This window comes from Dicentrarchus labrax, unplaced genomic scaffold, assembly GCF_905237075.1.
Source record: "Dicentrarchus labrax unplaced genomic scaffold, dlabrax2021, whole genome shotgun sequence".
NCBI lineage: Eukaryota > Metazoa > Chordata > Actinopteri > Moronidae > Dicentrarchus > Dicentrarchus labrax.
This window is the reverse complement of record NW_026136704.1, coordinates 33,779,370-33,794,707: the sequence shown is the minus strand read 5'-3', so window position 1 is coordinate 33,794,707 and position 15,338 is coordinate 33,779,370. Positions and strand designations below refer to the sequence as shown.

Here is a 15,338-nt window from a genome sequence, read left to right as displayed (position 1 = left end):
CAGGAAAATGAGTGTGTGGCTGCTGTGAGACGTCAAACAGCAGCAACAACCCGCACACAGCAGAGAACATGGAAGGATGTCTGATATGGGACCAGCATCCCTTTCAGTTCATCCATTATGAAACCTCAGTCAGGAGCTTTTATTACTCTTTACATATTGAAAGAAATAATCATTGACTTTAATTTCCACTGCGGTGAACAGTTTGTGTTACAGCAGTTTTCTACTGTAAATTAAAAACCAATCAATACAATTATATTTTATGTTAATAGATATAAAGCTGTTACTCACACAGTCTGTACTAATACACATATTCTAATAACATGTAGTATGTTGTAGTAGTATTTTCAATCAGTTGCAGTAAGAGTATGAATTATAGTTCATATAAGGATGCACAATGTCCAATGTAGTGGACAGATGATTCATTTTCTCCCAACATAGAATCAATACTTGGTCATTTTAACAACTGCAGTCCTCCTCAGTTGTTGCTTGATGTCACCAGTTTTATTAACAGCTAAGTTCTCCTTACAACATTAACACACACACACACACACACACACACACACACACACAGATAAACCGTGTGATTTGCTGTAGATGGAGAGGGGAGGAGCTACACTGTCACTGACTGCGTGATCCAGAGAACAGGAAAGAACTGAAAGTGAAAGTGTTCAGTTGGTTCAGACTCCATTTTGAGTGGACAGCAGAAGGAGGAAACATGCAGGCTGAGGCAGGGTGAGTGTTAATACAACATTATTATTCTGTTACTGTCAAAGTGTGTGAGTCCGTTTTCTCCCTGTGGACTGTAGACCGAAGAAATGTTAGAATGAACTCAACAGTTTGATTCATCTGTGGACACAAAGTGCTGATTGGCTGAATAATACACAGTGAACCTGCTGTAACCCAGAAAACACACAGACTGAAAGAAAAGAGAGCAGGTGTGTGTGTGTGTGTGTGTGTGTGTGTGTGTGTGTGTGTGTGTGTGAGTGTGTGTGTGTGTGTGTGTGTGTGTGTGTGTGTGTGTGTGTGTGTGTGTGTGTGTGTGTGTGTGTGTGTGTGTGTGTGTGTGTGTGTGTGTGTGTGTGTGTGTGTGTGTGTGAGTGTGTGTGTGTGTGTGTGTGTGTGAGAGAGTGTGTGTGTGTGTGTGTGTGTGTGTGAGAGAGTGTGTGTGTGTGTGTGTGTGTGTGTGTGTGTGTGTGAGTGAGAGAGTGTGTGCGTGTGTGTGTGTGTGTGTGTGTGTGTGTGTTACTTCCTGTTCTCTCAGTCTTTGTGCGACTCATGTGTACAAACTTGTTGTTTCCTGGTTCTTGTCCTCTGAGCTCACAGTCTGTGTTACTGTTTGACTCTCAGACTGACTTCAGATCAGAAGATGAGTGTTTGTGTGGAGGAAGAGGAGGACAGAGCAGAGTCTGTAGTGTCCAGCTGTCTGTCTATGAAGAGTGACCGGTCCATGAATCCACCTCTATTCTTCAGTGATGGACCAGGACCCTCAGACTTTAAGTAAGAGACTGTTTTGATGAAGATGATGAATTGAGGATAAAAATGTATTTACTAACTAACATTAAAGGGTCATTGTCTAGTGTTTTAAGTATTTTATTAGCTAAAATCAATGTCTTCATTCATAAATGTGTCCTCATTGGTGTAAAATGACCTCTGCCAATGATCTGACCTATCCTCGTAAGCAAAGAATTTCTTATCTGTATATACATTAGACGGGCAAGTCCATGGAGGCTTCCATGTCGTTCCGCCATTTTGAAAAACTATAATCTCAGAGAGGGACATAAAGCACTAATCCACAGCGCGTTTTCGTTCAGAGCCAGCGTCACGTATAAGAGTTATATTTTTGTTACCTTAGAATGAGCCGTTTATATCTGCAAACGCCGCAGGGTTGCCTTCCATAGAGTCTGCAAAGTTTCTACAGTAGCCCAGAAGGGACAAACCAAACACTAGATAGGGGTGTTTGTGTTTTGCGATCACTGTAGTTTCTCCTTCGTGCTTGGGAGAGTGAAGCGAGTGAGTTGTGATCTGCAGCTACACCGCTAGATGCCACCAAATCTTACACACTGGACCTTTAAGGGTCCATTTGAGGTGCAGTGAAGTAGTCCAATGCCCGGTCCACACTGCCTGTGTCGTTTTTATTTCGGCGCCCATGTTAACAGATGAGAGCAGCCGCACTGCCCACATGACCCGTACGTCTCAGCTGCAGCGACGCTTCACTAAAGAGTTGAGGTCTCACCTGCTTTTCCTGCACTCGGTTCCCTCCAAAGATAGACAGTGAAAAGGGTCCGTTCATATACACCTTTCACTGCAGTGTCAATGTCTATATCTGTAGAATATGTCACAGACATGGAAAACTGTGAATGTATTTTTTAAACTCAACCCCTCCTGTATCTGTTTGAGATTAAAGCTCTGTCGTGTTTCTGTGGACAGAATCCATTCATATGTTAGCAGGCCTTTTATTGTACTGTATGTATCAAAGGCAAACTCAGTACAGAAAGATGTGGCTGGCAGCAGCAGCAGAAACGCTCTCTGTGTGAACACCTCAGGCGTGTGAGCTGCAGCAGAGGCGACCGTCACACACTGCTCATACAGTCTATGTGGACCAACTGTAAGAGATGATCCAGTTTTCCTGAACCCTCCTTTCCTCCTCAGACATAAAGCGTTTGTTCACTGCTGGTGTTTCCATCTCACTTCCACAGTAGACTGTGGAGTTGTCCACTGAAATACAGCACTAGTATTGATGACAAAATGTAAGTCCCACACTTGCAAGGTGCCACTAGCTGCTGTCTACAAGTTGTCCTTCCTAACCTGACAGACTCTTGTTCGGGGCCGCAGTTTGATGCAGTAGCCGAGTGTTGTATACAATGTGGTTGTTGGAAGTTAATGTACAGCCCGTTCTCACTCCCAACTGGTCAAATCCTGCTGTTTGGTCAGTCAAACTATGTCGCTGTAAATTTCCCTCTAGTGTGATTTCTGTCGTAGAAGTCAGATGACGCAATAAAAAGAGTGAGAAAGTGTGCGTATGGACTTTCACCCAGGAGACCGCTGTTTGTGTCCGGTGCGAACCCAGAAGTAAACGTTGACTTCTTTTACATTACGTCATCTACGTAACATCGCTGACGTAACGTATTAAAGTTACGTCCGGTACATAATGTAACCTACGATCTTTTCCTAACCCTGACCAAGTAGTTTTTGTGCCTACACCTAAAAAACTGTTTAACAACCTTAACCATGCAAGCTTTATTTTGAAAGTCTAATAGGACGTAATTTGAGTGCAGAGCCCTGTACGTCCAGAAATCACACCAGAGGGAAACCCTACAGTGTCATATTCTGAAGAGGAGGACCACTGACCAACCAGCAGTATTTGTCTAGTTGGGACGAATACTGTTTGTCTCATGTCTCTGAGGGCTGCCACCGGCCCGCAGACCTACTTTGAGAACACTGATATAGAGCTTCTGTAATGACTTTGTGATCAGAGAATTTATCAAAGGTTCAACTGATATTAATAAAACCATGTTGGTGTTTGCAGAGTTCAGTCCAACAGACACAGAGCAGAGTCTGTAGTGTCCAGCTGTCTGTCTATGAAGAGTGACCGGTCCATGAATCCACCTCTATTCTTCAGTGATGGACCAGGACCCTCAGACTTTAAGTAAGAGACTGTTTTGATGAAGATGATGAATTGAGGATAAAAATGTATTTACTAGCTTAACTAACATTAAAGGGTCATTGTCTAGTGTTTTAAGTATTTTATTAGCTAAAATCAATGTCTTCATTCATAAATGTGTCCTCATTGGTGTAAAATGACCTCTGCCAATGATCTGACCTATCCTCGTAAGTGAAGAATTTCTTATCTGTATATACATTAGACGGGCAAGTCCATGGACGCTTCCATGTCGTTCCGCCATTTTGAAAAACTATAATCTCAGAGAGGGACATAAAGCACTAATCCACAGCGCGTTTTCGTTCAGAGCCAGCGTCACGTATAAGAGTTATATTTTTGTTACCTTAGAATGAGCCGTTTATATCTGCAAACGCCGCAGGGTTGCCTTCCATAGAGTCTGCAAAGTTTCTACAGTAGCCCAGAAGGGACAAACCAAACACTAGATAGGGGTGTTTGTGTTTTGCGATCACTGTAGTTTCTCCTTCGTGCTTGGGAGAGTGAAGCGAGTGAGTTGTGATCTGCAGCTACACCGCTAGATGCCACCAAATCTTACACACTGGACCTTTAAGGGTCCATTTGAGGTGCAGTGAAGTAGTCCAATGCCCGGTCCACACTGCCTGTGTCGTTTTTATTACGGCGCCCATGTTAACAGATGAGAGCAGCCGCACTGCCCACATGACCCGTACGTCTCACGGACCTGAATCCGTGACACCCCTGTTACATGCTAAAAAACAGTGAAGGACATAAACAGCTCTCTTTATGGAGGACTTTTACTGTGAAGTACTGCAGGAAGTGTTGAGTTTGTATTAATAACAAACTACAGGCTGATCACTAAATGTTTAATAAGACAGAAAATCAGTTCATTAGAGTCCATGAAAGCAGGAGAGTTGAAATAAAAGGAACAATAGTTTCATTACAGACTGAATTCAAACAGAAAAGTAACGAGACTTTTACGGCTCTCTGTGACCATCTGAGCTTCTACACAGAGTCATTGGACACAGTCAACAAATCAGTTTACTAATAAAGAAATGTCTCCACAGGGAGAGGAAGAGGAGTCTTGTTCCTGTGGACGAGCAGCTGTCCTGCTGTGCTTTGTGTCAGGACGTCCATAAGGATCCAGTCTCTACCAGCTGTGGACACTGGTTCTGCAGACAGTGCATCAGCTCATACTGGGACCAGTCTGGTTCACCAGGAGACGCCTCCTGTCCCCAGTGTGGAAAAAGACCCAGAAGAAGACCTGGACTGCAGACAGCCAGTGAGTCCAGCACTGTCCATAATAAGACTGTACATCTGTCTGCAGTGTCATCATGTCTGAAAACTTGTTCTTTTAATGCATTAGTTGTGTCATACAGCTCAACCATTTAAGATCTTTATGAATCTTTCTGATAGAAACTCAGAACCCAAAGGAAATACATTTATATTGAATATGTTTTGGTTTCATGGAAGTGCCACCTGTCTTTGCATTAGCCAATCACAGCCATCTGGTTACATTTGGTTGTAGATTCTACAGCCCATAGGGTGGCTGTGGCGCAGAGGCAGAGTGGGTCGTCCCCTAATCAGAAGGTTGTGGGTTTATTCCCCGGCTTCGGTGCCACATGTCGAAGCAACTTTGAGAAAGATGCTGAACCCCAAATTGCTCCTGATGCCGTGTGTGAATGTGTATGAATGAGTTAGTTTCTGTTTGATGGGCTTTGACATATACAAATACCAGTTCCTCCAGAAAAATGCGATAATCAGCCAAGGCCACATTTTTTCAAATACGCCGCACTTTCGCCGCATAAATTGTCGATTTCCACGCAAAATATGCAGGGCTTGCATAGTTTCATAATCCCCACCTTTTCGTTGCAAAAAAGTCACATATATATTAGTAGAAAGTTGAAAAATGTTGCGTTTACTTCACACAAGAGCAGCCACTTTCCCCTGTTGCCATGGGAACGTTATGAAGTGACTTACTTACGCGACGTGAACATCATCGAAAAGCTGCAAACCCCGCGATGAAGCCATGATGAAAGCCCGCAAATCAGTCTCATTTGCCAACAAAAATAAGCGCAAAAGATGGCGCAAAGCAGTTTCCCAGTGTGCTACATGACAGTGGGGGCAAATTATGGACAATCACTTTACAACAGAAGATGTCTGTTTTGTATAGCTACCTCTGTAAAACAGGAAGCACACATTTTATTTTTTTATATTTTATTTATTCATTTTTACAGAAGTTAAGTTAGTACAGAACTTGTTTGACTCATCAATGTTTTGTAAGTTTGAGCCATGTGTTTATTAAGGTCTGAAATAAAACAAGATGAGAACTTAAATATTCCCAGCACTTTCTGTGCTGTAGTATGTTTGCTTATCATAGCAAGTAATAAGAAATGACTCTTTACATTAAGGTAGTAACCTAGTGAGAACAGGGTGTTGGGGGAATCACTTTTTTTTCTCTTTTTCATCAAACCGCAGTTTTTGCAAGTTCCCACAATTTCATCGCATAAAATTGCATAAATATCTCACATATTCCATCGCATTTTTTAGAAAACGTGCCGCATAATCAAGGATTTTTGCCTGCAACAATCACAAAAAAACTGCATTTTTCTGGAAGGACTGATTTACCTGCTCTGGGGATACAAAGGTCCAGGGTTCGAGTCCCCAGGCGGTCAGCAATGTGGAAGCAATCTGCTCATTGCTGCTATATGTTAGATTTTATATTGATAATGAAATTAATCAAACTTTTCACACATTTTTCTTTTTTTAGTGAATGGTGGTCTGCAGGAGGTGTTAGATGAACATAAGATCAGTCTGAAGACGAGATGTGAACATGTGACTGAAGGAACTGATGAAACAGGATGTGAAACCCTCCTCAACAGGATCTACACTGAGCTCTACATCACAGAGGGACAGAGTGAAGAGGTTAATACCCAACATGAGGTTTGGCAGCTTGAGACAGCTTCCAAGATGGAGACCCTCCATGACACTCCAATCAGGTGCCACGACATCTTTAAAGCCTTACCTGACCAACAGACACACATCAGAGTGGTTCTGACGAACGGTGTCGCTGGTGTTGGAAAAACCTTCTCAGTGCAGAAGTTCACTCTGGACTGGGCAGAGGGCTCGGAGAACCAAGATGTCAGTCTGGTGGTTCTGCTTTCGTTCAGGGAGCTGAACCTAATCAAAGATGAGCAGTACAGTCTTCTCAGGCTGCTCCATGTTTTCCATCCAACATTACAGAAGGTCACAGCAGAGCAGCTCGCTGTCTGTAAACTTTTGTTCATCTTTGACGGCCTGGATGAAAGCAGACTTTCACTGGATTTCAAGACCAAGAAGGTTGTGTCTGATGTCACACAGAAGTCTTCAGTCAGCGTGCTGTTGACAAACCTCATCAAAGGGAATCTGCTTCCCTTGGCTCTCGTCTGGATAACTTCCAGACCAGCAGCAGCCAATCAGATCCCTCCTGAATGTGTTGACAGGGTAACAGAAGTACGAGGCTTCACTGACCCCCAGAAGGAAGAGTACTTCAGGAGGAGAGTCAGTGATGAAGATCTGTCCAACAGGATCATCTCACACATCAAGACCTCCAGGAGCCTCCACATCATGTGTCTAATCCCAGTCTTCTGCTGGATCACTGCTACAGTTCTGGACCACATGTTGACTACAAACCAGAGAGGAGAGCTGCCCAAGACCCTGACTGATCTGTACTCACACTTCCTGCTGGTTCAGACAAAGAGGAAGAAGCAGAAGTATGATGAGGGACATGAGACGAGTCCACAGGAGCTGACAGAGGCTGACAGGAAGGTTCTTCTGAAGTTGGGGAGGCTGGCGTTTGAACATCTGAAGAAAGGAAACATCATGTTCTACCAAGAAGACCTGGAGCAGTGTGGTCTTGATGTTTCAGAGGCCTCGGTGTACTCAGGAGTTTGTACAGAGATCTTCAAAAGAGAGAGTGTGATCTTCCAGAAAACAGTCTACTGCTTCGTTCATCTGAGCATTCAAGAGTTTCTGGCTGCAGTCTACATGTTCCACTGTTACACCAACAGGAACACAGAGGTACTGAAGGGTTTCTTGGGTCAAAAATATGTTGATTCAACTCTGGATGTTTTCCTGGGGGAAGCAATGATGAAATCCCTGAGGAGTAAAAATGGCCACCTGGACCTGTTTGTTCGCTTCCTTCATGGCCTCTCTCTGGAGTCCAACCAGAGACTCTTAGGAGGTCTGCTGGGTCAGACAGACAACAGTCCAGAAACCCTCCAGAGAGTCATCAACAACCTGAAGGAGAAGAAGACCCGGTCCTCTCCTGACAGAAGCATCAACATCTTCCACTGTCTGATGGAGATGAACGACCACTCATTCCATCAGGAGATCCAAGAGTTCCTGAAGTCAGAGAACAGATCAGAGAAGAAACTCTCTGCGATCCACTGCTCAGCTCTGGCCATCATGCTGCAGATGTCAGAGGAGGTTCTGGATGAGTTGGACCTGAAGAAGTACAACACAACACAGGAGGGACGATTGAGACTGATTCCAGCTGTGAAGAACTGCAGAAAGGCTGCGTAAGTCCACATGTGATAAAAATTATAAAGCAAATTAAAGCTGAAGCCATCATTATTAGTAAAGATAAGAAAAACTAGAATGCTATAATGTAGTAGACAGAGAATTTACATTAGCTCCATATTGAACCAAAATAAAACAGCCTATAAAGAGACAAACCCTAACCACACACACACTCACTGGTGAAACTGGGAGCCAGAAAAAAGAACAGAACCAGTTTGTTCCCAGTGTGAAACAGGAACTGAAATTAGATACATTTTCTTCCTCAAATTCAAACAAATAATCCCAAAAGAGCGTCTGATTCAAACCCTGATGTAGAAACAACAGACAGGAGATTATATTATATTATGTTATATATCTTATATTATATTATATTATATATATTATATTAAATTATATTATATACAGTATATACTATATTACTGACACACTGCAACACAAATGGAAGGTTGGTTTTGTCTTGATTTTGGATTTTCTTTAACAATGAGTTGGCTTTAACAGACCATTAATGCAACAGAGTCATTAAATGAATTTAATGGGAACAGGAAGCTGATGGTGTGACATAATAACACGGTGGCTCAGTGGTTACCGCTGTCGCCTTACAGCAAGAAGAGCCTGTCTGTGTGGAGTTGGCATGTTCTCCTCGTGTTTCTGTGGGTTTCCTCCGGCTGCTCCGTGTCCACCACCATCAAAACACACATGTTAGGTTCACTTCTCCAGTCAGAGCCCTGGACCTGAACCAAGGCTCTGGTTTAGATCTGGAGTTGGTTGCTGGGCGCTGTACAGTGGCTGCCCACTGCTCCTAGTACTTAGGATGGTTAAATGCAGAGGACAGGATTCACTATATGTTGTACTGTGTATGATTGTATATGTGATAATAAAATGTTCTATTGTATAAGATCAGAGACACAAAATACACAAACACATAACTGAGGTAAACACATAGCAGTGCAGTTACAAACTACAGTGATGATACAGCTCATTGAACATCACACTGAATAAAGTTTAACAAATACAATGCAGCACCCTGTAAATGAAATCTAACATGTTTATGACCAAAGCACCATTCTGGGGTTATGTTGCTCAAGGACACTTTGAATGTGGACAGAGGAGCTCAAGTTTCAAACCAGCAACCTTGTGACCAAAGACTGTCTGACCAACTGACCAGCTGAGCTACAGCCGCTCATGTTAATGTGCTCTGTGGTCTAAATGCACAGAGTCTGTTTTTATAATAAAAGTTTCAGAGTTTGTTTTAAATGTTATATTCTCTGTATTCACAGACTTACTGACTGTAAACTCTCATCAACTCACTGTGAAGTTCTGGTCTCAGCTCTGAAGTCCAACCCCCATCTGAGAGAGCTGGACCTGAGTAAAAACAAGCTGCAGGATTCAGGAGTGGAGCTGCTGTCTGCTGGACTGAAGAGTCCAAACTGTAGACTGGAGACTCTGAGGTCAGTTGATGTGTTTGCTCTGTGTATATCTACCAAATCTAATGACTCTGTTTGCACTCAGATTGGATTGATGTTAGAAAGAAAACTGCAGGGTTTAAATTACAGTGTGTTAAAAAAAAATCAATCAATTATATCAGTATTTCTAACTTTTACTATTGAGAGACAAATATAAGTATAAAATGTGTTGAACACATTTGCAGGAATAATATTTTTCAAAACTTGTTTAATTTAAAATGTCCAGATGTACAGTTTGCAACCTGCATCCTGTTGGGTTCAGGTGTTTGGAGTTTCCATTTTCTTTTTTTTAAGTGGTATTTTTATTGAACACTGATAGTACAGGATATGTACATAGATACAACATTCACAAAAGAACTTTGGACCAATGCTCATCATTATTTTGTATGAGTTATTGCCCCCCCTCCAGAACACATAGGACACCTATCCAGAAAGTAGAAAGGATAGTAGTAATAGGAGCAATGATAATAATAATAATAATAATAATAATAATAATACTAATAATACTAATAATAATGATAATAACAGTAATGATAATAATAATACTAAAAAAAGTAATAACTAAAAACAAATATAATACATTTAAAAAAAAACAAAAAAAACCACACATATAAACATAGGCTCACCATTGCTGAAGTTGTGTACTACACACTATAATTCTCATGAATGAATAACACAACTGTAAGTGCTAGGAGATTGCTAAGTGGGCACAGTCTTAAGCTTACCCAAATATTTCAGCACTGGATCCCAGACAGAAAAGAATTTGTCCCTGGACCACCTGAGAGTGTATTTTATTTTCTCTAACTGTATGAACTGCATTAGGTCATTAAACCACAGAGACACATTAGGTGGATTTTTAGATTTCCAATGTAATAAAATTATTCTGTGTGCAAGCAATGTTGTAAAAGCAATGATGTTTTTATATCCTTTCCTTATTGTAGAATATCTTCTGTCAGTAGTACCAAATATGGCCATTACTGCATTGGGTTGTAGGTCAATATTAAGAGCTTCTGACACTGTTTTAAAGATTGCAGACCAATAGGATGCTAGGGCTGGGCATGACCAAAACATATGGGTTAGGTCGGCAGGAGTGTTCCGACACCTGTCGCAGCTTGCATCTGTGTCAGGGTGTATTTTAGCAAGTCTGGCTTTGGAGTAGTGGACGCGATGCGAGATCTTAAATTGTATTATACTTAATTTGGCACATGAAGTGCTGTCATTCACTCTTAGTAGAGCGCTGTCCCAAATGTCTTCTTCAAAGTCCTCTCCCAACTCATCCACCCAGTCTGCCTTGATCTTTGCAAGAGTTGTGTTTTTAAAAGAAGATATACAGTTGTTGATTCTTGAAATAAGTCCTTTAAAGCTGAAAGTAGTTTCTAACAGAGCATCTAAACCAGAAAGTGATGGTATATATGGAAAGTTGGGATCATGATACTGAAGGAAGTGGCGGACTTGTATTGAAATATTGGAACAGGCTAGACCGAGGGAGGCCAAATTTATGTGACAAGTCATCAAAGCTAGGGAAAATACTGTTTATATACATATCTTTAAATTTGTAAATGCCTTGTCTTTGCCAGAGAGTAAATTCGGAGTCTAATCTAGCTGGGAGAAAAAGATGGTTATTGTGTATGGGACTTAGATGGAGAAGATTATTAAACCCGAAGCTACGTCTAAGTTGAAACCATATTTTGAGGGTATTTATGACTACTGGATTGTTGGTGAATTGAGAGATAGAGATGGGAAAGGTGGAGGTGACCAGGGCTCTAAGAGAGGTTGAAGTGCAAGATGCAGCTTCAAAATGGCACCAGTCTGTATCAGGAGTGTGGAGCCAGTGCATGATTTTTTGAACATTTGAGGCCCAATAATAATGACAAAGATTTGGAAGAGCTAAGCCACCCTGCATTTTAGGCCTCTGTAACAGTTCCAGTCATATTCTAGGTTTCTTCCCACCCCATATAAATGAAATAAAGACCTTATCAATAGATTTGAAGAAGGATTTAGGGAGATTAAGTGGAATACACTGAAACAGATAGAGAAATTTGGGGAGCACATTCATTTTTATACAATTCACTTTTCCTGCTAAAGATAGGTGAAGTGTCTTCCATTTGTCCAGGTCTGATTTGACTTTCTCAAATAGCAGATAGAAGTTTTCCTGGTAAAGCTTCTGCATGTCCCTTGTAATGTTAATGCCCAAATATTTAAAGCCATTCCTAGACATTCTGAACGGTAGAGCATTGTCTTGTATTTGAAGAGCCAGGTCATTAACAGGGTAACATTCACTTTTATTAAAATTCAGTTTGTACCCAGAGAAAGCACCAAATCTCCTCAAGGCATGGATCACATGGGGGGCGCTTGACTTGAAACAGGGTCCGATACATACATTAATAAATCATCTGCGTACAGAGATACTCTATGCTCCCCCCCCCCATGGATTCCACTTAACGAGGGTAATGATTTGAGTGTAATGGACAGAGCTCTATGGCTAGGGCAAATAGCAGTGGGCTGATAGGGCAGCCCTGACGAGTGCCTCTTGCCAGCTGAAAATACTGAGAGCGCCTACCATTTGTTATTACTGAGGCTTTGGGTAGGTATATAAGATTTTAATCCATGAGATGAAATTAGGACCATAGCCAAATTTTTTTAAACATGTAAATACATATCCCCATTCTACCCTATCAAAGGCTTTCTCTGCATCAAGCGCGATAACCACCTCAGGGACCACATTGGGCGCAGGAGAGTGAATAATATTTAATAGCCGGCGGATATTTGTAAATGAATGACGCCCCAAAATAAAACCAGTCTGGTCAGCAGAGATCACGTCATGCATTGTGGCTTCTAAGCGTAAGGCAAGGGCCTTGGCCAAGATCTTCACGTCACAGTTTAAGAGGGAGATGGGCCGATATGAGCCGCATTCTGTGTTATCTTTACCTGGCTTAAGCAATAGGGTAATTGATGCTTCAGTCAGTGTCTGTGGGAGGGATCCACGTGATAAAGAGTCATTAAACATATCAAGTAAAATTGTAGACAATTTACTAGAGAACTTTTTAGAAAACTCTATAGAGTACCCATCAGGGCCAGGCGCCTTGCCATTCTGCATTGCCTTAATCGCATTGGTGATTTCTATACATTTTAGTGGGAGCTCAGTCTCAGTCCTATGTCTTGCTTTTATAGAAGGAGCTTGGAGGTTATTAAAAAAATTCTCCATGTCAGAGCTGTCATTAGTCATCTCTGACGTATACAGATTTGAGTAAAATGAGGTGAACGTTTCGTTAATTTCCTCTGGGTCAATAGTTAGTTCACCATCATCTTTACGAATTTGTGGAATCTGTTGAGACACGGCGCGGCACTTAAGTTGGTGTGCTAATAGCCGTCCAGGTTTGTCGCCGTGCTCATAGACATACCCCCGTGATTTTAATAGGAGACGTTCCATCTTTTCAGTTGATGATAAATTATATTGTGTTTGGAGGTCCAGCTTCTCTTTATATAATTCAGGGGAGGGAGAGATGGAGTACTGAGAATCCACCATAGCTATTGCTTTAGTGAGCTCCTCTTGCTTTATCCTTTTCATCTTATTTGTTTTAGCAGAGTACGATATAATCTCACCCCTGATTACTGCTTTTAATGTTTCCCACAAAAGAGAGGGGGAAGTGTCATCTTTTTTGTTGGACTCTATAAAGTCATCTATTTTTTGGGATATCATTTCACAAAAAGTCTCATCAGCCAAAAGATTTCTATCTAATTTCCAAGAGGGGCGTTCTAATTTGTGAGAAGGAAATGCAAGGTCTAAAATTACAGGGGCATGATCTGATTCAACTATAGTTGAGTATTCAGTGTTTGTGACAAAGGAGGAGATTTTGGTCAATAAAAAAATAATCTATCCTACTATAGGAGTGATGTACAGGAGAAAAAAAAAGAAAAGGACTGGCTTTGTGGGAATAAAAAACGCCAGGGGTCAACACTTCCTATCTGGTCCATAACGGCTGATAATAGCTTGGCCTTTTTAGACAGGTTTGTAGATTTAGAATCAGAACGGTCTAATACTGGGTTTATTACACAGTTTAAATCACCTCCAAATATCAATTGTTGTGAGTTCAAGTCTGGAATTAATGAAATTATTTTCCCCATAAATTTATCATCATCCCAATTTGGGGCATAGATATTAATCAAGACCACAGGCTTATGGTAGAGAAGCCCAGAAACCATTACAAATCGTCCTTGTGGGTCTGAAGTGACAGTGGTCGCACTAAACTGGATTCTTTTATGAATCAATATGGCTGTTCCACAAGTTTAGAGTTAAGATTGGAATGGAATACATTCCCCACCCAACCTTTTTTTAGCCTGACTTGATCTTTAACCAGTAGGTGGGTTTCCTGTAGAAATGCAACATCACATTTTAAGTATTTTAGGTGATTAAATATTCTGGCTCTTTTAACAGGCCCATTTAAACCTTTTACATTCCAGCTAATGAATCGTATAGCAGCCCTCTTTGCATCAGTACCATCTATCATGTTTAACTATAAAGAGTAAAAATGAAAAGAGTAGTAAGGAGAGATAAGTTAGAGCAATGATTGTGATAAAGTACACAGTTGTGATTGTTTCTTAAGTGAACAAAGGTGAACATTTGTTGCAAAAATTTAGTGGTGTCCTTTTCCCTAACCCTATCCCGTATCCAGAACATAGACAAAACTAGAACTAAGCCTATACTTGTCCTTCTCCCTGAGGCAAGCTGCAGGCTAACCACTATTTCCAAAAACTTCTGGCTATACATTCCTCTTGACACACAAGGCTCCCAGTGATTATGATATGTCAAAATAGAAAATAAAAATAAAAGTAAGATGGTTGAGCAATACAATAACTGTAGAACAATCAAGCATATATGAAAACGTGTACATAACAACAGCATATAACATAAATATCGAAAGGCAACATAAGCGGTCTGTATAGCAGAAGAGTTCCAGATATGTACTTGTACACAGCATAATACCAATTAGTCCAGCAATAACGTCAGTGAGGGTTCATACCTTGAGTCCTAAGACCAATGGCTGACGTAATAGGTTGAAGAGGTGATCTGACATGTCTTCAAACTCAGGTGATTAACCACCTCCAGGCTGCACAGACCAAACCGCGACATATATAGTCTTACTCCTTACCGAACTTCTGGTCGAGAAATTTCTGGGTTTCATCAGGTGAGTCGAAGGTGAGCACATCTTCCTCGCACATCACGCGCAATCTGACCTTCCTCTGGCACAGGGCTCGTTAACGCCGTTGAACGCCGCTCTGTTTTTAGCGAGCGTTGCGCTGAGATCTTGGTAGACTCTTATAGTGGTACCTTGGTGGTTGAGCTCATCGTTTCCTGGCCCAGCGCAACGCAGCTTCTTTCTGTTGAAATCTGGAGAAACAGACCAGGAACGTGCGGGGAGATGATCTCCGACCGGATCTGGAGGTCGGGGTCCGGTGGGCTCTCTCTAACTCGGGCCCATCGCTTGCATCAATACCTCGGACATGAACTTAACGGGATCTTTGCCATCTTCGCTGCCTTCAGGGATGTTTAATATACGGAGGTTAGCTCTCCGCGACCGGTTCTCCAGGTCGGCGATCCGATCCAGTTTTTGGAGCGTTTTAATGGTAGACTCCGCTACCGTTAATCTGTCAAAGTTGTCACCGGCCACAGACTCAACGGAGGT

The 15,338-nt window shown here is 41.7% G+C and overlaps 1 protein-coding gene across 50 annotated transcripts in view; it reads left to right on the top strand.

Moving 5' to 3' along the window:
• The first annotated feature begins 580 nt into the window (after window positions 1–580).
• The window catches only part of LOC127362925 (NACHT, LRR and PYD domains-containing protein 12-like), a 42,115-nt gene continuing 27,357 nt past the window's right edge, over window positions 581–15,338 (top strand). For 37 of the 50 annotated variants that reach the window (XM_051399237.1, XM_051399268.1, XM_051399248.1 and 34 more), the window contains exons 1-6: window positions 582–732; window positions 1,348–1,497; window positions 3,527–3,646; window positions 4,699–4,913; window positions 6,402–8,190; window positions 9,469–9,639. In XM_051399237.1, the coding sequence (XP_051255197.1) occupies window positions 716–732; window positions 1,348–1,497; window positions 3,527–3,646; window positions 4,699–4,913; window positions 6,402–8,190; window positions 9,469–9,639 (2,462 nt within the window). In that variant the 5' untranslated portion in view covers window positions 582–715. Of the gene's footprint in view, window positions 733–1,347; window positions 1,498–3,526; window positions 3,647–4,698; window positions 4,914–6,401; window positions 8,191–9,468; window positions 9,640–15,338 lie in introns of all 50 variants that reach the window. The other 13 variants (XM_051399282.1, XM_051399272.1, XM_051399265.1 and 10 more) reach the window with 2 other exon arrangements.